General features: G+C 33.4%; 4 protein-coding genes and 1 non-coding gene across 8 annotated transcripts; 3 read left to right on the forward strand and 2 right to left on the reverse strand.

The window, feature by feature from the left end:
• Positions 1–320: 320 nt before the first annotated feature.
• Positions 321–2327, forward strand: LOC107018966 (CASP-like protein 4C2). The gene is made up of 3 exons (XM_015219559.2): positions 321–835; positions 1325–1460; positions 2008–2327. Exons 1-3 carry the CDS (start codon positions 579–581, stop codon positions 2227–2229), a joined length of 615 nt encoding a protein of 204 aa, XP_015075045.1. The 5' UTR covers positions 321–578; the 3' UTR covers positions 2230–2327.
• Positions 2328–4635: 2308 nt separating this feature from the next.
• On the forward strand, positions 4636–12423 carry LOC107020955 (phosphatidylinositol/phosphatidylcholine transfer protein SFH12-like). Of its 2 annotated transcripts, none has more exons than XM_015221502.2 (7): positions 4636–4820; positions 6263–6642; positions 7678–7796; positions 8767–8862; positions 9360–9616; positions 10334–10554; positions 11605–12423. In XM_015221502.2, the coding sequence occupies exons 2-7, from the start codon at positions 6292–6294 to the stop codon at positions 12034–12036; spliced, it is 1476 nt and encodes a 491-aa protein (XP_015076988.1). In that variant the 5' UTR covers positions 4636–4820; positions 6263–6291; the 3' UTR covers positions 12037–12423. The 2 variants fall into 2 exon arrangements, with proteins under 2 accessions (XP_015076988.1, XP_015076987.1); XM_015221501.2 differs by having other exon boundaries at positions 4637–4845.
• Positions 12239–12310, reverse strand: TRNAH-GUG. Its single transcript has one exon. It is a non-coding gene; the product is annotated as a tRNA-His (tRNA).
• A 536-nt stretch (positions 12424–12959) lies between the features above and the next one.
• Positions 12960–15480, reverse strand: LOC107020385 (60S acidic ribosomal protein P0). The gene is made up of 5 exons (XM_015220727.1): positions 15020–15480; positions 14306–14374; positions 13800–13898; positions 13319–13711; positions 12960–13235 (listed from the first exon to the last, which is right to left on the reverse strand). The coding sequence occupies exons 1-5, from the start codon at positions 15275–15277 to the stop codon at positions 13089–13091; spliced, it is 966 nt and encodes a 321-aa protein (XP_015076213.1). The 5' UTR covers positions 15278–15480; the 3' UTR covers positions 12960–13088.
• A 3277-nt stretch (positions 15481–18757) lies between these two features.
• Positions 18758–22930, forward strand: LOC107018610 (UDP-glucuronic acid decarboxylase 6-like). 3 transcript variants are annotated; one of them, XM_027916923.1, is made up of 13 exons: positions 18758–18884; positions 19905–20005; positions 20379–20465; positions 20582–20669; positions 20884–20975; positions 21075–21139; positions 21225–21313; positions 21515–21592; positions 21673–21766; positions 21852–21918; positions 22112–22175; positions 22262–22302; positions 22546–22930. In XM_027916923.1, the coding sequence occupies exons 2-13, from the start codon at positions 19925–19927 to the stop codon at positions 22729–22731; spliced, it is 1032 nt and encodes a 343-aa protein (XP_027772724.1). In that variant the 5' UTR covers positions 18758–18884; positions 19905–19924; the 3' UTR covers positions 22732–22930. The 3 variants fall into 3 exon arrangements, with proteins under 3 accessions (XP_027772724.1, XP_027772725.1, XP_015074621.1); XM_027916924.1 differs by lacking the exon at positions 18758–18884 and adding an exon at positions 18922–18942; XM_015219135.2 differs by lacking the exon at positions 18758–18884 and adding an exon at positions 19413–19472.
• Positions 22931–22999: the final 69 nt, after the last annotated feature.

Below are 22999 nucleotides of genomic sequence, written 5' to 3' on the forward strand. Positions count from 1 at the left end.
TTTTTTCATAATAATTTATCGTTCAAAATTTACTAATTCAATTAAATTAAAAATTAAAATTTTCATTCTCTCGATCCAAATCCAATCCAATCATTTCACTATATTTTTTATGGCAAAAGTAATTTAATTCAAATATAACATACATTAAATTCGGGTATAACAATCCTAATCGTGTTTCGTTATTCTTAATTAAATAGTTCGAGTGTGAGTTCGAGTTAGAAAATTTTTTAATTGTCAACATTTTTTGTAAAAATAAATCCTTACAATACTCAAGCTCAAATTAGTCGAGCTTCAATGTATATTTATAATGCTTATATCGAAATTAATAATGAGTGTTTACTACGTAAATTTAAATTAATCGAGCTCCGATCGACAAATTATATGTTCTCTTGCTCCATTTTATCATTTATCCTTTGTCATGAGAATCATGCCATGTCTCGTGACTTCAAATCCCCAAACAGAAAAAAAATCTCTTCACACATGAAATCAAAATTTTCAGAAAATTAGTAATAAAATTCACTCAAGTTTAATTTCTCTATGAATTTCTTCATCTCCGTCTGAATTTCTCGCCGGGAAAAATGTTGAGGTCGCCGCAGGAACCGAACCGGAACGGCGGTATTAGAACACCGTCTCCCCGGTCGAGAAATCAATCTCAGTTTCACTCAACCGTTTCCGTTCAAAAAAACCGGCGGTTCAATATTTTGATACTCATTTTCCGGTTCGCCGCCTTCTGCTTCTCACTCGCCTCTGCAATTTTCATGTTCGCTAACTCTCACGGCGGTGGCTCTGATTCCGATTCCGATTTTCTTCGGTGGTACCACTTCGATGCGTTCAGGTACTACTACTATTAGCTCTTTCTATTTTTTTTTAAGTATCAAATTGAACTAAATTAAACATATTTGCAAAATTCAATTAGCTGATAAAACTACCTTAATTGAGAATTTTAGATGAAATTTCTTCGATTCCTTCTTCTCCCTTCACCTATCTTATCTCGACGAGGATGAGTCAAGCATGATTAACAAATTTCAAAGGATAAGAAGTTTTTATAGCTTATATATACGATTGTATATATATTATATATTTATCGATTACTATAAGTTTATTAAATTAAATTATTTAAGTTGATTCTTATAAAACATAGCTCAAGTTGCATAGTCGAAAAGATAAATTTATGGGATCGTAAGTTATAGCAGATAATACATATCAATAGATTCGGATCGTGATGATTTTAATTATGAATATACAATCAATTACGTCTTAATTTCAACCGATTAGATCGATAATTTTTTTTTGAAGTCTATAATGAGATTTTATTTTTGGATAGATTTGTGGCTATTGCAGCTGCGATTGTAGCGTTGTATTCACTATTCGAAATTGGAGCTTCGGTTTGGGAAATATCAAGAGGCACCACTGTTCTTCCTGAAATTGTACAAGTTTGGTTCGATTTCGGTCACGATCAGGTTCGATAGAATTCAATAATTTAAGTTCAAATCGTGTATTTATTTTTATTACAGAATATGTACAAGTTAATTTAGAATCTAATAACTTTCAAGTCTAACGCACCCTGATTTAAGTTTTTTGTGAAATGAGTCGATTACGTTTGTATTTCGGTAAGCTACATGGAGAGGCGGAGGCAGAGGCAGAATTTTCAACAAAGGGGTTCAAAATTTGTAGAAATAGACGCATGAAAATGGCCGAAGATGGTTCGATTTATTATATATACATATAAAATTATTTTAACTATGTTTAGATCATATAATTTTCGCCGTCGGATGAACCCCCTTCTTATAAGGTGGTTCCGCCCCTGGCTACATGAATCACACCTCCTCGTAGTTTTCTTTCACGAATTCTATGTGAACATGAAATGATTTGTACGGAATGTTGGAGACATAGTGTGAATCACACCTCCTCGTAGTTTTCTTTACGAATTCTATGTGAACGTGAAAATGATTTATACGGAATATCGGAGACGTGGTGTAAAAAAATAGACGTTATTTTGTTGTGTAGGTTTTTGCATACATGTTGTTATCGGCAGATTCGGCGGGAACGGCTTTAGCTCGGACGTTAAAGGATAGGGACACGTGTACGGCTAATAATGCATTTTGTGTTCAATCAGATATCTCCGTGGCCTTAGGATTCGCCGGGTTTATGTTCTTGAGTTTTTCTTCTTTATTATCGGGTTTTCGGGTTGTATGTTTCCTACTTAACGGGTCTCGTTTTCATATGTAATATTTATTCATAACTATGTTGTAAACTTTACTCATAAATTTTTATTATAGTCTCGTGTCTGACTAAGCATATTAAATCTTTAAAATATATTACTATAATTCTTTTTTTTTTAGTTATATATCGAATTATCAACTTTTACATAACTAATTATTCAATAATTGAGGATAATGTAATCTTTTATGAATAGTGTAAACATGATATAGTTTCTATAGTTGCTTTGTATTTTGTTATTATGTTATCGTATTTTTCTGTCTTGAAAAATTCTCTTTTGAGTTTACTTCGCAAAGGTTGGATATAGTCTATGTATAATTTATCTTCTTCTGACTCCATTTATTGGATTATACAATATTATGAGGTTTAATAATTGAAACACCGCGAAATGCTAATATCTATATTGTGAAACTATTATCTTAAATATGAATTTTGAACGATGAAATGTTATATTGAGATGATAAATATTTTTTTTATTTATAGCTGAAGGTTTCAAATACGAATCATAATAATATAATTATCTCTAATAAAAAGTGTTTTATTCTTGTAATCAGACGTTATCGTATGAATTTAAATTAATCGAATCAAATCGTTCTAGCGAGTTTCTTTTTACTCAATGAGATAATGATGTTTAGCTTCATGGTTACGTTAGATAGCAATGATATGCTATATGATACTTTGAATTTGTTCGATTTTATCGAATATATACATTGAACTTAGTTGAACTTTTTTTATAAAATAAAAATTTAGCTAAACATTGAATGATTTATTCTTAGTTGATTTGGTCCCATTTTAGCAAAAATATCTTGGCATATCTTGCACTTTTTTTATTTTTCGTTTTTCTTTAGAAAAAAAAATCAATTCACTTTTTTATTCTCAATAAACTACTTTAAAAAAAATGAAAAATTATATGTAGAGCTAATATAATAGTGAACCAAATCAAGCGTAATAGCATATTATAAATTTATAAATTCATATATCTAAGTAAATTAATCCTTTCTTTAGGACAATTTCTTTAATATTAAATAATCAAAGCATAATTTATGGCCCTACAAGCTTTCTATTTATAGCCAAACAAATACTATTCTGAAATTCCTTTTATCTTTAATATAATGAAAGCATTTTAATTAATTTGAGATAAATGAAGTGAAAATCTTCAAAGGAACACTCTAGAAATGAATGAAATTCGTTAATTATTAATATAATATATAATATATCGAATTTAAGCTTAAAAATGAGAGTTTTTAATAAGAAATGACTTTTTTTTTTAAAACAGTGAAAAGATTACCATAGACCACCAATATTTATACGTAAAAAACACTTTAAAGAATTATAATTTAAATATTGATCATTCTAAGTATAAAATTCAGAAAGAAAATAAATAACTAGTTACATATTTTCTAAACTAAACTAGTTCACTTCCTAACTTTCCTAAAGCTTTTTACTTGTTTTATTCTTTCACTAAAATATAAATCTGAATTAATTAATTCAAAAGGAGTTTTATATTAAAAAAAAGCAAAATATTTCATGTTAGATATTTTAAAATAACACTTGTCAAAGCAAAATAGATCAAGCATCAAGTGACTCACTCGTACTCGATAACAACTTCTCTCAAAAATTTAAATATTTTGCCAAAAATTAGTGTAACACGTAAAAATCAACCTTATTATTTCTTTGGGGCACGTTAAGTCTAAAGTGAAAAAGTAAAAGTAAAAGAGGAAAGTAGTTATATTACAATTATCGTGAGTTTTGGTAGGATAATTAAGATTCCTATATTTTTAATTAAATTTTCGAATTTAAATTTTGAACATGGGAAAAAAATTAGGAAAAACTACTTAATTGCATGAACATTACTGACATGTATACTAATCTACTTTATGATTTGAAATAATTATACGTTATTTTACTAATTAATAACTTCGTATGATATTTCAAGTCATATACATTATGATATATGAGAGAAGCGAATGAGATAAGTGAAAGACGAACGTGAAAGTCAACATGTATCTTTGACATAAGATACATTTGGATAGATATACGTAAGAAGAGACACAATCGAGAGAGGAAAAGGGAGAAGAGACGAGCAAGAGCGTCAATGTATCACAAATACATGTAAATCATGTCGAAATAAAGTGTATTTGAAATAAATTATATTTAATTTGACCGCATATATCGAAGATACATATATCTAACAAATTAAATTTAATACAAAAGGCAATTTGGTAAACTAAAAAAATATACTAACATATGATGCAATTGGTAAATCGGGATTAATCGAATTTCAATACGAATACCAAACACGTGATCTAGCAGGGCCCGACGTGTCAACGTGGCAACCCAAATCCAATAGAAAAAACTAAAACGTGATTCAGTATCAGGTGGGACCCAATATCTGTATCTTCTAGGGGAAACCAGACGACGATAGGAGAGTGAAGATCACGCGCCATTTACCCAAGCAAAGTATAAACCTTCCTTCACGGTCAACCTCCGCCGAACTCCGCCATATTCTTCCCGTCGTCAGCGACTTCTCCCTGAATATTAACACTCAACCTAAGTTTCCGGTGAACAGTCGCCGTTAATTCTACCGGGTAATATATACGGTACGAAATCCGATTTTGTTTTCAGGTAATTGACTGAACATCCACATGTTAATCAAAAGAGAAAATATGTAGTAATTAATGTGATATTAATTGATGTGTTCGTCTCTCCTGTTCTCATTTGCTCGGTCTGTTTTAAATGATTATGGTTTCATTTTTAGTCGGTTTAGCTGCATAATTTGTGAATCCTTGTTGAGAAATTCGCTTGCAATTATAGTGATTATTGAATATAGGACGAAGAAGAAATTCGCGACTCAATTGATTTAGCTAGTTTTTGCTCGTAGATTTTGGGAGTAGTTTTTGAAAATTCAACTTCAAATATCTGTTTTAGATGATTATGGTTTCATTTTTAGTCGGTTTAGCTGCATAATATGTGAATCCTTGTAGAGAAATTTTCGTGCAATTATAGTGATTATAGAATATAGGAAGAAGAAATTCGAGAGTAAATTGATTTAGCTAGCTTTTGGGAGTAGTTTTTGTAAATTTTAACTTCAAAATATCTGTTTTAGATGATTATGGTTTCATTTGTAGGCATTTAAGCTGCATAATTTGTGATACCTTTTAACGAAATTTGCTTGCAAGCAAAGTGAGTGGTGAATATTAGAAGAAATTCATGACTAAATAGATCTCGCTAGCACTTGACCATAGATTTTGGGAGTAGTTTCTAAAAATCTAACGTCGAATATCTGTTCTAGATGATTATGGTTTTATTTTTAGGTGTTTAAGCTGTATAATTTGTGAATCCTTGTAGAGAGATTCTCTTGCCATTATAGTGATTGGTGAGTATTAGAAGAAATTCGTGACTAAATAGATTTAGCTAGCTTTTGCTCGTAGATTTTGGGAGTAGTTTTTGAAAATTTAACTTAAAATATTTGTTTTAGATGATTATGGTTTCATTTTTGGGCGTTTTAGCTGCATAATTCGTGAATCCTTGTAGAGAAATTTGCTTGCAATCACAGTGATTGGTGAATATTAGAGTAATTTCGTGACTGAATAGATTTAGCTAGCGATTTCCCATTGATTTTGGGAGTAGTTTTTGAGAAGTTAAAAAGATTTTTGGGACTTTCACTAACAAAACTTATATCTTTTCCAAGTAAATTGCATGTCCAAGCACAATTTCAAAAACTCAAATTTTGAAGTTCCAAATTTTATCTTAAAATATATGGCCAAACAGGAGCTTAATTTAGAAATTATGAGTTCATTGTCATCCATAAAGATACCATAACTAATCCTGATTATTGCTAAATTTTGTTTTATATTGGCAGTTTCTTCATAGCATCGTCATACTTAGCAAGTTTATAAAATCTGGTTAATATTCATTCGGTGGTGGTTTTGTTATGTCTGCCTGATATATATGAATTGATTACACAATAATCCAATAGGTGGGTGGGAAAAATGGTCTATGTTCTAATTTTCCACGATTTTTTTCTTTTGTTGATGCAAAGCTGTGACTGAGATTTATGAGGTCATCAATATGGGTGACTTACCATGTCCACCATATTCTAACAAAAGATTGGAGGCGCGGATGATTAGCAAGGAAAAGCTACCGAAGATTTGTTTAGTTGCCTCTGCTACAAAGCACTTCTCAGCAAAGACTTTGAAATGTATTACTAAAGTGAAACAGAGTGTACAGACTAGTGGAACTGCTGGTGATGTTGTCATATTCTTGGCTACCACTGCTGTTTTAGAGGTTGTACGAAGGCTGAGCAAAGCTAGATGTCCTTTTATTTGGCACGGTTTGCAGGCACTGCAAGCTTTATGTTATCCACCGTTTAAGTGGGTCCAAAAGTGGGTTCCTTTGGAGCCATTGGTCAGACAATTGCAGGTGGGTTTCTGTTCATCTTTTAGTGCATATAATTCTTGCAATTCTGGGAATACTTGCATTCACATTTTGAATTTGTTATGTTCTACTGTGAATTTTTGCCAGCTATTATTCCTTGTATTTGGATGTTACCAATTCATCTTCAATCTGCTGTATGATTGCACATCTGGTTATCTGGAAGTGTTCTTCTGGTGCTTGTCTGCTTGACAACATTAGTGAAAAGAACCAATATCTTTTGTTTTTCAATAAATTATGTGAGGATTGTGACATTTGCGTTGCCTATGTATCTTTTCTTTTCTACTTATGTTTCTGAAGATTAAAAGGAGAAACCCATGTGTGTTTTACATTCAATATATGATGTCATTATGTTAAACGTTTCTCATGAGTTGAAAGTGCTGGCAGAAGGTTTTGGACTCATTTTAAGCATGTTCATAACCACCTTTGTCACAATAAAGCAAACAACATTTGTGATGCAGATATTTTTTCTTGAGTGTAATGTTGACTTTTTCCCATATGGCTGTAAATCCTTTTACATGAGAGATCCAGGTTCTGTTTTTTGGCCCAAATATTTCTCTTTTATTTGGCTATTTTTGTTGGTTACTGTTTTCATATTTTAGAGAGCACCTCTTGTTTGATTTAGTGCATAGAAATATAATCTCTTCTGGCACTTGGCCTTCCTTACAATTGTATGTTATCACTGCTCATTTAAGTCACCTCAATTGTTGGATTGTAGAAGCGGTCTTGAAGGGCTTTAATACAAGGAATATTCTATAATCACAATTCATAGCAGATGAACTTCTTTTTGTTTGGAGAGATGGTATATGTTTTATTGCTGCAGCAGTTCATAGAAGATAAATTGTTGACAGCCAAGACTACTTTAGTTGGTTTGTTATTAGATCTAGCATGCTTAACTTAATTTTCTACACTGCTGTTTAATCTGCCTAACTTAATTTTCGACACTGTTGTTTTTTCTTTTCGATTCTTTTCCTTTCAAATCAATTGGTGTATCTATTTTAATGACTATGCTTATTTTGGTAGAAATTGTCTAGGCCAATGCTATTGCTCTCAATTGCAACAGTTTTCTCCGATCAGTCATCATCTACAGGAGAAACGACACCGAACGACTTTCATCATTCTCAAGCATATCCACAAGCAAGGTAGGTGTATCATTCGAAGTATATTTTCTTTGGAAGTTTCTCACGTCCTGGACTACAGCAGCTGTCTAATGGCTAAATGATTTAGTAATAGAAGAGTTTATAATCATGTCAAGTTCAGATGCTTGTATTTTGGCTTCTCTTTATATTTTTTGGTGTATGCAATGATTATGATACACAAGTCATTAACTTCTTAAGCTTGTAGTTGTTTAACCACAAAAACAGAGAAAATAAATTATTAGGATTTATGAAATCAAAGCCACAATAAGAATGAGGAACACTCCTTTCGGGGTGGCTCAGATTGTTCAGCTTGGGACTTCCATAATGGAGATCTCACGTTCGAAACCCCTTTAGCTTGTGCCAGCCAGGGGGTTGACCTTCTGGGTCGAACTCATCTTCGGGGTTGCCTAGTGCGGCTTACCTCTCCCGTGTGGTTTGCTATTGCACAGAGGTGGGGTTTACCCTGTGCTCACCCGAAGGGTAGCGGTGGCTGTTGGTTCCCTTGTCATAAAGAAAATGAGGATTACGATCTTAGCTAGTCCTACACTGGAACCTAATTCTTTTATTGTTCAATTTTGTTGTGATGTTTGGAAACTGTAATAAATATGAATTTCCCAACAATAATCTTGTGAAACTTTGTGAAAAACAAACAACAATGACAACACGAAAGAAGAATCATTCATGAGATTCAACAGAAATTATCATTTTTTATTTTTCTTGGGCTGTTCTCAAATTCAAAATTGTTATTTAGCTTTTATTGTAATTACATTGAAACATATTGCTAACAACAACAACAATAAATTGAAAGATAGGGGGCCTAGCAATTACACTTGTGTGATCACTTTCTTTATGCTTAGGGGGATCATGTTTTCTTCGTGAAATTGATTTTCATTATTTCTGTATGAAAATTGTGCTCTCCAGGTTGTTATTAAGGTTATTAGTTTTAATGTATGCTTCATGGTTTTCCTTACAGATCTCATGATGAAGTACAGGATGATGGTTATCCTCAAAGATGGTTGCTAGAACTCCATAAGGAACTGAGGGAGGAAAGTATTAGTGTACCTGAGAGGTGAGATGACCTCCTTCACTGTTGTCAGTCTCAATGCTAGACTAGTGGTACTGGAAAAAATATGTTTCTTTGACGTGCCATATTTTCATTCTAGTATGTTTTATTTAATGATGCTTTCCGGAAAAAAAGTAAGAACACAAGAAAAGAGAGACTTGAAAATAATGAAGCTTGCTAAGTCAGACTTCCTTATTATTTAGTGTGTCCTCTTTGATTCTGTATTTTTTCTTTTCTACTGGCTTTGATATGCATTACTTGAGCCAAGAGTCTTCTGGGAATGGCCTCTCTACCTCCACGAGGTAGGGGGAAAGTCTGCATACACTCTACACTCCCCCAACTCCACCTGTGGGATTACACTGGGTATGTTGTTGCTAAGTCAGACTTCCATTCATCTACAAACTTAGTTGCTCTTTGATGCATTACACAAGCATTCTTTTCATAACAATTTCAATTTCTATTTGACTAATTTGTCAGTGATACTAACATGTTAAATTGGACAGGTTGAATGATGAAGAGCTCCGTCAATTCTATGCTGCTGCAAATGGTGATTTTGCTAGGCTGCTTTCATCAGTTAAGAAAACCATTAAATGGCGGCAGAATTACACGTTTCTTTCACCAGAAGAACTTAAGGCTTGGTCTCCTTTCATTTTTTGGCACGGCCACGATGCCAATCAACGGCCTTGCCTCATCATTCGCCTTGGACTTGCTTGCTCCAACCTGAGATCGAATGGCAAATCTCTCTTGATAAAAGCAGTTGGTATGCAAATCTTTCTTGATTAGTTTATATATCAGTGCAACTGGAATACATGTAAAGACTGTAACTGGTGACTCAATGATATCATTGCAAGTTTTAATACGAGTTAAGTATGCTATAAGAGGCTGAGTCAAGTTCTTCAGGATAGAATAGTATAATCTGCGCAAGTGCATGTCATAACTCAGGTTTAGAGTTGTCGTGGAAAATTTAACGTGTACCCTTCGTGAATCAATCCTCTTTGCTGCCGATATGCAATTGTTACAGAAAATTTGAACAATTTTCTGTTAATTGAACTGGGTTGGCCTGGATAGACCTCTTTGTTCTATGCCAATATCTGAGAAACCTGAATATGCTTAGTGAACTTGGGAATTAGGGTCTGGGCTAATGGCTATCACTGGGATAACCAATCCTGAGTTTTAATTCTTTTGCTAGTTTCATGGTATCCAAGTAAAATCTGCTTCAATGGAAATTTCATTGCAGAATTTTCTGTTAAGCAGCTCTGTTGCTCTTCGAATAATTTGTCAAATTTGCATGGCATGAAATCACTGATATTTTCTGCTCTGCTATTTGGATTTCATACCCAGACCCCAATTGTGGGATTTCACTGGGTATGTTATTGTTGTTGTATTGCCAGTCATTTGGTCTCAGTTTTTCATGTAGACTTCTTCAGTTTGCATGCTGATTTTGGATAGAATGCTTATTGAGGTTTTGATTCCACAGTTTCGCAGATTGAGCACGGTATTCTGAGAATGGTCAATGTGGAACACCCTCAAATAACTGTCTTGATGGACTGCGAAGGACTCTCTCCCTTTGGTTTTCCCATACACATGATGAGATCTTGTGCTATGCTCTTGCAGGATCATTATCCTAATCGTCTTAGCTCTTTGATTATAGTTCGGCTCCCTCAAGTTGCCCAAATAATAATGCAAACTTTCTTTCAGGTAACTCCATCATTGATGCATTTAAAGATTTCACCCCCACCCCAAGAAAAAGAAAAAAAGAAACCAGCAACTCCTGAGCACTTTCCTTACAGGTGTTAAAAATGTCTTATTAATTTACTTGCCATTGGGATAAAAAATTTAAGAGAAGGCTGTGTGGGCTGATGTGGCTGGTATTTGTGGTGGCAGTAATGTATCTTCTAAGTAAGGGATGTCTGACCTGAAATTTTCGTGAAAGGCTTTTGAATTTTTTTAAAAGAATCTGTTATTGTTGGTGTTGTTGGTTTAGAGGATGAGTCACATAAATCCACAAGTTGCTTGATTTTGACTTCTGATAATCAAATAATTGTGAATTGGTTTTGATTACTTCTGCTGACTGGGGGAGGCTTTCCTCTATTTGTGGGGATCAAAATGAAGAAATCCTATCCTATGTAGTCATCACTTCAGTAAGATTTTACTAACCATCCATAGCTCTGATAGACACAAAAGGACGCCACCCCCCCCCCCACACACACACACACAGACGAGCTACTTTCTTTTTGTTTATTTTCATGTCATATGTTTTTTTTGAAAAAACTCACAGTTCTCCCTTCTAGCAAATCTGTTTTTGCTTTCCCATAAAGAATTGGGTTACTTATACGTATAGTTTGTGGGGTAGTATTTTGTGAACCCGGTAAGGGTATTTGGGAATCCAAAATTCAATTGTTCATTTGTCCGTTACATAATCCTCTATGGTAAACACACAATACTCTCTCGACTACATAATCCTCTCTTACAGTCCAACACAAAGGGAGGTTTATCCCATCTTATCTCATTTTCATTTCAAATGGCCAGTCAAGACTTCTGCTTGTTGGTGTATCGCCCAGATTATTATCTCATGGTTTGGATTTTGATTGGTTATAATGGATTAATATGTAACTCTCCAGGCTCTAATTGAGCTAAATCATAACTACGAATTATAGTAGGGGACTGGAAATTTTGTTTGCATAATTTCATTGATTTTTATGTATGGCTGCATTACTATTTACATCAAACTAACATTGGTGCTTGCAGGTGCTTAAACCAGCCACACGTCAAAAAGTGAGAATTATTGGGAGAAACCATCTAGAGTTTCTATCCAATCACCTCGATTCAATACCTCCGTTTCTCGGTGGAAACTGCTCATGTTCAAAATGCTCAGACCAGACCGATGCAGAAAGTGAATCCGATGAAGCTACAAGGACAGAACGAACACCTGATCAAGCGAGCAGACCTGAAACACCTGATCATACGAGTGAATCCAATGAGGTCACTCCGACAGAACCAGCCGCTGATCAAGTGAAAGATAGCCCTGAGTTTAATCATCACAACGTCTCCAACACGAGTGTCTACAGAGAAGAACTGATAAAGACCATATTCATCGGTATACTTATGGTGTGGGTATTCATTGCTGTGATTGTGGCTATGGATTATCCAGAAAGATGGCCTCTTTTGCGCTCGACTTAGATAATAAGATTTGTGCTTCCTATGCAGAATCACAAAATCTGCACTCTCACAAGCAATAGATTTCTTCTTTAGTTCATTTTTAGTTAGACTTTGGCATACATCATATAATACTAGTATTTTCGTAGAGGATTTACATACTTGTTAATGTGTACTTGTTAGTTTGTGGATTAAAAATGATAAAGTTCACAAAATAATGGTAGAATGTGGCTGCTGGGATTCGAGCCCAGGTCTCCACGGCCACAACGTGGAATTCTTACCACTAAACTACAGCCACAAGATGTCTTAATAGGGTTAATTAAGCGTATTTTTATGTTTGATGTGGAACATATTTAAACTGTACTAAAAAGCTTATAGCCGCTGTGTATTTATATGATTTTTGTACTCTTATATCAAATTTAATAATAGGATTTATATTTCGATTTTTTAATGATTAATATTGTTTTTTTTTCTGTATAAAGTGAAATGCATATTATATTATAGAAAATGATCAATCGAAATTTTCATTCCTCCTTGTAGTATTAAGAATTAGAAATGCTTCCCTTCTAAGATAAGAGCTGATAAAGGAATTTCATTAATCATTAGTATTCTGATTGTTGGAACAACTCGATGAATTTACTAAATCATTTTTTTTAATAAGGTTTTTAATCACTTATTTTAGCATTTTTACACCCTATATTATCTTTTAGTAATTAACCATCTTTCTATTCAAGGATCATGAGGACTAGTTGAAGTGCCAGATATTATTTTAGGCTTTCGTTGCATTAATTTATAAAAAGATTCAAGTCTAAACAACCCACTGATGAAAAGTGCAAATATATATATATATCAATTTTATGTTTGCAGTAACAATACGTTTTAATTGTAGAAAAATCAGTATTGTACTGTTCAAAACTATTAGGATTAAAATATAAAAAGGCAAAGAATTAAGGTCCAAAACAAAAATTATCCACTAAATCTTATAACTGAATTGAAATATTGTTTGCAAACTAAAAACATAAAGGTGAAAATTTGTTTTCGAAACCAAAAAACAGATGACATCACAAACAACAGACTTAATCAAACAAACTGAAACCCATGTCATCATCTGACTCCTCAGCAGGCTCTTCCTTCTTCTCCTCCTCCTTAGCAGCAGCAGGAGCAGCTCCAGAACCAGCAGCTGCAGCAGGAGCGGCAGCAACGGCGGCAAACTTACTTGGATCCTGCAAGTGCAAGAATAGTTAAGACTAGGTAAACTAACTGTTAATATCTTTATATCTTTCAAACATTGGGATTAAGAACATACCGCGAGGTATTCCTTCACTTTGTCAGCGAGAGGGAAAGAGTAGTCGGTTTCAATTGCAATGGCCAACACATTCTTGTAGGCGTTGGTGAACATGTGGGGTGCAGCAGCAAGAGTTGGGTAAGAGATGGCCAATGCCAAGGAGGTAACCATAGATACTCCCGTGGCAAACTTCTCAATGAGATCATCCTCAGTCAGGTCAAGAACCTCAGGGCTGAAGACGGAACCATTGTCGTAAACAGAGAGAACAACAAGACCGTATGAGAATGGCCTAATACCAAGTTTGGCAAGCAGGGCAGCTTCAGAGGAACCAACTTTATCACCCTTCTTGATGAGTTCCACAGGAGTGATAATTTCAACAGTACCCTTGTTAATCTTAGTTGGGATGTTGAGCACCTGCAAGAATTATATGGTAAGTTAAAAAGAAAAACTTCTCAACACAAACGAGAAAAAACAATTTTTTTTGGCGGCATGAGACACGTACCTGGAAGAAAGAGGTCTGAGATGGGTCAAGACCAGTGTTACCAGGAGGAACAACAACATCAACTGGAGCCACCAAACCGACACGTGCAGGCGCTCCAACCTATTAACATATAAATAGAGGACCATAAACATACTATAAACAAGGCTGGAATGAGACATAGTGCAGCTTAAACTTGGAACCAATTCAAACATCAAGCATAAAACATGTCTTCAACAATTAGTATAAATGCAAGACAAAATTGACGAAACACAATAAAATAATATTGAGAGCAACAGCATATACAAACCATATAATGCCTTTTTCAGTACAGTTTCAAGTGAAAATAACCTTTCTAAAACTTAAAACTATAACTAGTAAAAAGTTCACATCTTCTTGGTTTTCATGTAACAATTGAAGAAACACATCAATCAACAAGTTAAACATACTTTAAACATACTCCCAAAAGCCAAAAACATAAGCAAGTTTCATCATTTTACAATATAAAAAGAGAGTCGCAATTAATTTACCTTGTACTTTGCGACTTCCTCACTCACTTCCTTGAGGTCACCCTTGGTGAAGATCAACCCCACATTACCCTATAATAAATCAAACAACAACTTCAGTACAGTTAACTGAGTTACCTATACTATAAAATCAAAAAAAGAAACATGATTATACACATTGAACATACAAATCGAAAAGTTCCTTTACTTTATCTATTACTGTATCAAATTGAAATATCAAAAAACAATACCGGAATACTACACTGCTAAACACAGATTACACCATTGGTGAAGATCAATCCTAAATTTTCCATTAGTATAAACTGAACAACAAATTCAGTAGAGTTAATTGAGTACTATACTATGTAAACAAAAACTTGCTTTATTATTTAATTGATCGGACTCTCCAAAAATATTGCCACGACTGTGTCGGATACATCAAAAATACACTATTTTCAGAGGATACCTCATGCACCTGTCTACATTTTTAAGCAACATAGCTTTTCTGTTTATTGTATCAGATTGGAATATCAACTCTAGTATAAACTGAAGAACAAATTCAGTACATTTAACTGAGTACTACCTATACTGTGAAAACAAAACGTACTTTTATCATTTTCGGTATCAATTGATCGGATTCAATAAATTGAACAGCAAATTCAGTACAATTAACATGATTTGAGCATATACATATATAGAATTAACACAATATCAGTGAAGAGGAGCAAAAAGACTCACAACAAGGAGAGGGATGAGATTCAGGATGGTCTCATTGCCAGTTTTCTCAGCATGAACCCTAATAGTTCTCTTCATCATAGTATTCTTCCCCATAAGAACAACAGAATCACCTCTCAAACCCTTTCTAATACTCTGTAGCTGATTAGATCCAACATTATCAGCAGCAGCCACAAGCACCTGAGTAAAATCATCCAGAAGTTGACACATTTTGGTGTCATAAGCGATCTTCTTCTCAGCCTTAGTTGCTTTTGGAGCCATTTGAACTGGTTTTTCAGATGAAAACTAACCCTAAAAGTGAAAAGAAGAGATTTTTACTACAACAAAAAGAGGGCCAAGACGAATTCGAACTTCAGTCAAGGCGGACAGCAGCGGCGCCGTCACTTTAACCTCTTCGATTCAGATCTATGGTTTGCTGAAAAAAGGGGAGAAATGAGAAAAACCCTAAACCTGATTTGCTCTATGAAGTGATGAAGAAGAAGATGGAGAGTTTATATAGTGATGGGTGATTGAATGACCTAAATTGGACGGTGTAGATTGATTGGGTTTTTGAGGGTTGAGATTGTTTTTGGAAATGGGCTGGATATCTAGATTTGGTTTTGGCCCAAATTCATATAATCCGTCTAGTTCGTTTAAGAGATCTGACTTAAATTCATATGATCCGTCTAGTTCGTTTAAGAGATTTGACTTAAATTCATATGATTCGTCTAGTTCGTTTTAGTTTTATTGGGATTGAGCTAGAGTGATATTGTAGTTAAACTACTTGAATTTAGAGGGTGGTGATTATATTGGAAATGGCTAGATATTTAGCGTTGGTTTGGTAAAGTTTGGCTTATGTGGCGAAATTGGCAAAAAATTATATGATATGTCTAGTTCGTTTAAGTTTTAGTGGATTTGGGCTATAGTGATATTCTGGTTAAGTTACTTGAATTTAGAGGGTGGTGAATCTCTTAAAAATGTCTCAAATTGATATGATACGTCTAGTTCATTTAAGTTTTAGAGGATTCAGATTAGAGTAATATTGTGGTTAAATAACTTGAATTTAAAGGGTGGTGGTTCTCTTCGAAATGACCGGATAGCTAGCGTTGGGTTGGTAAACTTTGGTTCGAGTGGCAAAATTGGCCCAAATTCATATGATTTGTCTAGTTCGTTTAGGTTTTAAAGGATTTGGGCTAGAGTGATATTGTGGTTAAATTAAATGAATTTAGAGGGTGGTGATTCACTTAAAAATGGCCCAAATTCATATGATATGTCTAGTTCGTTAAAATTTTAGTGGATTTGGGCTAGAAAAGTATTGTGGTTAAATTACTGGAATTTAGAGGGTGGTAATTCTCTTAAAATGATTCAACTACATATTATACGTTTAGTTCATTTAAGTTTTAGGGGATTCGGGCTAGAGTGATATTGTGATAGAATTACTTGAATTTCGAGGGCGGCGATTCTCTTTAAAATGGCTAGATACCAAGCATTGGTTTGGTAAACTCTGGCCTGGATTGCAAAATTGGCCCAAATTCATATGATACGTCTAATTCGTTTAAGAGATTGACTCAAATTCATATGATCCATTTAGTTTGTTTAAGAGATTAGACCAAATTCATGTGATACATCTACTTCGTATAAGTTTTAATTGATTTGTGCTAGAGCAGATATTGATTAGTTCAATTTACTTGAAATTAACGGATGGTAATTCTCTTGAAAAATGGACTGGATATATAGCTTGGTTCGATAAATATGGACCCTTGTAGGGAAGATGAAAAAATTGATTTTGCAAAATTATTTATGTTTTTCATTAAAAAAATTAATAGCATAAATATATATTTTATTAAAGACAAGTATATATATAAATTCAATATATAATAAATGTGGTAAATGAGTCATTATTCAAAGGTTAATGTCATATTTAAATTTTTTTTTCCTTAAAGAATAATAATTATAAAGTAGTTAGTAGCATAGAGAATCGAAAATTAAACTAATCCTTTGGCTTATTATTAAAAATAACTAAAGGGGAATTTAATACACCCTCATGTTGATTAACAATTTTGTTTAGAACCAAACTCAATTAGATTATTCACTTTCAGTTGAACTCTCTATTATTTGAATAATAATATAAATTTTGGTCCTAAAGTAGGTGCATTGTAGTGCTAATAACAACAAATTTTTTTACCTAATAAATTTGAATTAATCGACTAACAACTAAACATATCATTATCGTTAATTTGGATTTAGACAAATTCAATTTAAATAGGGAAAATTATATATAATAGCAAACTAATAACCTAAAATAAATGGAGTAGCTAGGGTTTGATTTAATTGTGCTCCATAGCAAACGTTGGCCAAAGTTTGTCAGACGCCTCTCTCCCAAAAATCTCGCTCGCCACTCTCCCTCTGCTCGCCTCTCTCGCTTTATACATAGAAGTGTATAAATTCTGTTTCTGTTTTGTATAAAGCGAGAGAAAATTGTATATACATTTGCAAAAACACATATCTTCGTGTTATATAATTTACAAACATTTTACTTTCAATTCAATTGTAGACAAATGTAAATTTTATACAAATATTGCAGAGAAAAAGGCAACGAATTATATAATTGCGAATTATACAATTGCGGTGAAATATAATTTTCTCTAGCTTTATACAACAGAAGTGTATATATTGTGTTTCTGTTTTTGTATAAAGCGAGAGAAAAACATACATCTTCTTGCTATACACTTATAATTATGCAATATACATATATTTTAATTTTATACAATTGCAGTGAAATAGGATAGCGAATTATACAATTGCAGCTAAATAGGCCAGCGAATTATACAATTTAGGCCAGCGAATTATACAGTTTTATGTTTGCTATGAAGCGCAATTATGCAAACTTTGCTATAGCATACAAATATGAATTTTTTATTTGCTATATGTAAAGTTGCCCATTTAAATATGAAACACAGAATGAAAAATTAAAAAAAAAAGTCTTACATTTTCGTTTAACATTATATGGTTCACATGAATTGTTGGTTCAACTTAATAGATTTTCTTATTTACACCGTTACTTTAAAGGTTTATAACTAAAATAATCAATTTTTTTTCATACAATAAAAATTATTTTAATCATTAATTAATTATAGAAAGCATTAAAATAATCACGACTATTTTTATATATGAAGAACTAAAATAGTCTAACCACAACAAAATAGTCAATGATGCAATTACACACAAACAAACACTAGAAAATAACTAACAATTTTTTTTTTCACGAAAAACATTTTTCGTCGCTGCAAATACACCCTTAGAGTAAATGGTCACGTTTACTATTATTCCGAAAAAAACGCAATTTTTTTCTTAATAAAGTCCATCAAATAAGTGTCATGACTATAGCATGAACCATCTCAATCCCCTTACGAGTCTTGTCATAGGCAGAATATTAACATTACCTAATAAACAATTACATTAAAAAATATATCATATACTATCTTGTTTTATTATTAATATTAAGGCACATGTATTCATGGCTACATATTAAAATTCTTTATATCTTCTTTAAAAAATAAAAAAAAATTTGGTTAGTTGCATAATTCATGGAAAGCAAAAAAATATTTAAAATTATAAATTTTTTGTTAATAATAAAAATAATAATAATATCTCAAGTAATTAAGGAAAAAAAAGTCCAAATTTTGACCTTGTAAACCTAAATAGCATATAACACTATTTACTCTTAAAAAAAAAATCAAATCCTAAAAGACTAAGTAATTAATTTCAAAATCTCAATTTTTTCTATAAATAATAATAAAACCCCATAATTTTTATAATCAAAATCTCAACATAATCTGGGATTCTAATAACTTTTTTGACTGTATCTTTTATAATATATATTTTACAGGTACTTCTTTTTTCTTTAAATAATTATTTTAGTGTATGAATTTTTTTTGTTTCAAGAGGTATAAGATTTAGTATTTGTTTTGCTGCTGAATTGATTAAGCAAAAAAAAATAAAATTGTCGATTTAAGTAATGGGTATTAAAAAGATTGCTTTTTTAATTGATTTTTGCTTTGTTTCTGCTGAATTTATTAAGTGTATTTGTTAATATTGATTCAGCGAATTTTTTATTTATTTATGCTGAATTTGTCAAAAATTTGCTAATTTTATTGAAATTATTTGTTTGATGTTCAAAAAAAAAAAATTAGATTCAGATCTGTAATTATTGCTAAGAAGGTTTGATTTCATTATCAGTTTTCTCTTTTTGTGTTTAATTTTTTATTTTTTAATTTTTTTTGCGTGTATTGAAAGATTACTTTTTTTATATAAAAAGAAATTATTTTTTTTAGGTTTATGTAATTTTCTCTCTCTTGTTGGTAATGTTTGGTGTGATGGGTCTTGTGGGGTTTTTGTTTTTTCATATTCTATAAATTTGTGTGATTTTTAGCTAATTTTATTTGTATTCACTCTTTTTTTTTCTCTACTAATCAAGGTGATTGATGATTTGGAGTTTAATTTAGTGTTTTTTTTTTGTTTTTGTGTTCATCTTCTCAATTTTGGGATCAAGATTTCAGCTTTTTTGTTTCTTCGATTTTGATTCGTTGTACCTTGATTATCGTGTTATTATATGTTGTTTTTTTATACTTTCGACTTATCTACTTGTGTGATGTAGGGTAAGACCCACTTGGTATGACTATACTGAGTTTATACTGTGGGATTTTCGTAAAGTTCAATATTTTTGAAGGATTTGATACTTACATCATGTCAACATCTGTTTAGAGTCTGAGCAACGTAGATTTTTGACGAGTTTAGGGGAAATTGGTTTCGAAAAATTTGAACCTGTTAAGGGGGTTTATTGATATTGGATTGTTGTCTAGAAATCTGTTGTTCTTTTTTCTAAATTTTGATTGATTTTTGGTCACAGAGTTGAATTGATCTGAAAATATGGCTTCTAATGGGAACAATCATGTATCAACAAAACCACCACCAGAGCCTTCACCGTTGCGAAAGGCGAAATTTTTTCAGGTAAATCCAGTTTCTGTAGGTTGTGGTTGATTGGATCTTTAGTTAGATTTATATTTCGTGTTTGTAATAGCCATTACGCCTCAATCCCAAGTAAGTTTGAGACTGATTTTGTCCATGTGCTCCATTTAAGCCCGTATCAGTCCAATTGTCAAGATTCATCGTGAATTGACTAGTTTTACATTAGTTGTATACCTACTGCAAACCTGAAAATTCACACTGTCATAGCTTTTACATCTCCGTGTAATTTCACAAGTGGGGTCTGTGGAGGGGGTGGTGTGTATGTTTGGTCGATTACCTTACCCCTGCGTTGTTGTGGAGGTGGAGAGATTGTTTCTGAGATAACGTTACCATTCTTGAACTACTTGAATCACAGGCTAACATGAGGATTCTGGTGACTGGTGGTGCTGGATTTATAGGCTCTCATCTTGTTGACAAACTTATGGAAAATGAGAAGAATGAGGTACAGAGTTTTTTTCGCGCTGGTTTTATGTTGTATAATCACAACTTACTGTCTCCTCGTAGATCGATGGTTAAATAGGAGTGAATTTACATGAACATTTTTACGTCGTTGCTCAGGTGATTGTTGCTGATAACTACTTCACTGGATCAAAAGACAATCTAAAGAAATGGATTGGTCATCCAAGATTTGAGCTAGTTCGCCATGGTAAAACCACTGCTTCTGGTTTTTTTACTGCTACTCGTTGTCTCTTATGCCTCTAGTTTCTCACTATCGTGTTGTTGTTATTGCTTTATATGTCTTGTTGGTGTTTTTGTTCTACCCTCTATAAACTCTACTAGTGGAACTATACTGAGAATGATGTTGTACGTTCATGAACTGTCTTGTTTATATCCTCTGTGTCGATTTTCTTCTTATGCAGACGTTACTGAGCCATTGTTGATTGAAGTAGACCAGATTTATCACCTCGCTTGTCCTGCTTCCCCCATTTTCTACAAGTATAATCCTGTTAAGGTTAGTAATTGCAGAAGTTTCCTTCTGTTCATTATGTTCGTCACACTTAGTTGTTTCGTTGCTCTGAAGTAACGAGTTCTGTTGTGTTTTTGTTACCAGACAATTAAGACAAATGTTATCGGAACGTTGAACATGTTGGGACTAGCCAAACGAACTGGAGCAAGGTCGGAATCATCTTCTCTCTGTACTTACTACTTAGTTCTTGGTAATGTAGATCCCTCTTATCTCACCATTTGTTGTGCAAAACAGGATTTTACTCACATCGACTTCTGAGGTCTACGGAGATCCACTCGTGCACCCTCAAGATGAGACCTATTGGGGCAATGTTAACCCAATTGGTACGTTTTTTAACTTTATGATATTGAAGTAAGAGCCAGTATTTTCACTAAGAGGTTCGATATATGAAAAGTAAACATGTGAAGAAGCTAAATGAGGTTCAAGTTCAACATCTAGTATATATGTAGTCCTACCTGACCCCATCGTGCCACAGATCCTCAACGATATGTCTTGTATGGTTACGATTGTATGCAATTTTTCAGGAGTTAGAAGTTGTTACGATGAAGGCAAAAGAGTGGCTGAGACTTTGATGTTTGATTATCACAGACAGCACGGAATAGGTAAACCTTTCTTCTGTGAGCACCATATGTTTCGTGTTGCTTTCCATCAAATCTCTTCTGATATGATTGAAAAAAAACAGAAATAAGGATTGCTAGGATCTTCAACACTTATGGTCCTCGAATGAACATTGATGATGGTCGCGTTGTCAGCAACTTCATTGCTCAGGCCATTCGGTATTGCTTCTAAATGTTTCTGTTAACAGTTTTCGTCAACTTTGTTATCTTAGCAAGGGACCAACTTTATTTTTGCACACTGCAGTGATGAACCCTTGACTGTCCAGTTACCAGGAACACAAACGCGCAGCTTTTGTTATGTTTCAGACATGGTAAGAACTAATCTTTGAACGATTTTAACTTTCTGTTACAACGATGGTGTCTAGGGCCTACTTCCGTGCACCTTGATTATCTACACCCCAACGTTCTGCAGGACTTCCCTATAACATTCTTTGAGCCATTTGATATGAAGTTAGTATTCGGATTTGTTAGCCTTTTGACTTACCTTCCTTTCTTGATGAGTAGGTTAATGGCCTTATGAGACTTATGGCTGGAGACAATACTGGACCAATTAACATTGGAAATCCAGGTTAGTTCACTTCCACTTCCTCTCTATTTAACTCGTAAAAAGGTTATACATCATCGTTCATAACTAATTCGATCCTCTATCATCAGGTGAATTCACAATGCTTGAACTCGCGGAGAATGTGAAAGAGGTAACCCTTTTATTTTGGCAAACGTTTGAGATTTTACCCTTTCTCTTCCAATAAGTGAAGTGCTTGAGGATGAACCGAGGGTCTATTGAAAAGAACCTCTCTATCTCTCAAGATAGGGGCAAGGTCTCTGTACAGTCTACCCTCCTCAGATCTCACTTGTGGGATTACTTCAGGAGAGATAAAAGGGTAATCTAGACGAGTACTTTCATACCTCGGATACATAAATAGTGTGTTATCTTGTAGCTTATCAACCCGGAAGTGAAAATTATCACAGTGGAGAACACACCAGATGATCCTCGACAGAGAAAACCCGATATCACAAAGGCAAAAGAGTTGCTAGGGTGGGAACCTAAGGTCAAGTTGCGCGATGGTCTTCCTCTCATGGAGGAAGATTTCCGCGATAGGTTGGGGATTTCAAGAAAGAAGTAAACATCCATGGTTGGGAATTGAAGGAACAAGAGAGTTCACAGAATATATGTTTTTGCATTTTGGCTTTGGTTTATACATGAGATATCAACTTTTGTTTCTCAAAGTTTTCTTTTGTTGTTGCTTTGTCTTTCTGAATGGAAAATAAACTATGTCCAGAAATCCATCTTTATTATTCAAAAATATATTTTTTTGTCCCATATTTTTGCTTGTTTTTTGTATTCGTGGTATCATCTGACACTGCTTCGTTTAAAAATATTGCTATTTTTTT

Source organism: Solanum pennellii, chromosome 5 (assembly GCF_001406875.1).
Source record: "Solanum pennellii chromosome 5, SPENNV200".
Classification (NCBI taxonomy): Eukaryota; Viridiplantae; Streptophyta; class Magnoliopsida; order Solanales; family Solanaceae; genus Solanum; species Solanum pennellii.

Excerpts from the sequence above, each read along its gene's own strand:
- LOC107018610 (XM_027916923.1), top strand. The coding sequence starts at position 19,925 with ATGGCTTCTAATGGGAACAATCATGTATCAACAAAACCACCACCAGAG. Across the intron at positions 21,314-21,514 it reads GGGCAATGTTAACCCAATTG|GAGTTAGAAGTTGTTACGAT; the intron begins GTACGTTTTTTA and ends GCAATTTTTCAG. Across the intron at positions 22,303-22,545 it reads TCGCGGAGAATGTGAAAGAG|CTTATCAACCCGGAAGTGAA; the intron begins GTAACCCTTTTA and ends GTTATCTTGTAG.
- LOC107020955 (XM_015221502.2), top strand. The coding sequence starts at position 6,292 with ATGGGTGACTTACCATGTCCACCATATTCTAACAAAAGATTGGAGGCG. Across the intron at positions 8,863-9,359 it reads AGTATTAGTGTACCTGAGAG|GTTGAATGATGAAGAGCTCC; the intron begins GTGAGATGACCT and ends TAAATTGGACAG. Across the intron at positions 9,617-10,333 it reads TCTCTTGATAAAAGCAGTTG|TTTCGCAGATTGAGCACGGT; the intron begins GTATGCAAATCT and ends TTGATTCCACAG.
- LOC107020385 (XM_015220727.1), bottom strand. The coding sequence starts at position 15,277 with ATGGCTCCAAAAGCAACTAAGGCTGAGAAGAAGATCGCTTATGACACC. Across the intron at positions 13,712-13,799 it reads CTCAGACCTCTTTCTTCCAG|GTGCTCAACATCCCAACTAA; the intron begins GTACGTGTCTCA and ends TAATTCTTGCAG. Across the intron at positions 13,236-13,318 it reads AAGTGAAGGAATACCTCGCG|GATCCAAGTAAGTTTGCCGC; the intron begins GTATGTTCTTAA and ends TTGCACTTGCAG.
- LOC107018966 (XM_015219559.2), top strand. The coding sequence starts at position 579 with ATGTTGAGGTCGCCGCAGGAACCGAACCGGAACGGCGGTATTAGAACA. Across the intron at positions 836-1,324 it reads TACCACTTCGATGCGTTCAG|ATTTGTGGCTATTGCAGCTG; the intron begins GTACTACTACTA and ends ATTTTTGGATAG. Across the intron at positions 1,461-2,007 it reads TCGATTTCGGTCACGATCAG|GTTTTTGCATACATGTTGTT; the intron begins GTTCGATAGAAT and ends TTTGTTGTGTAG.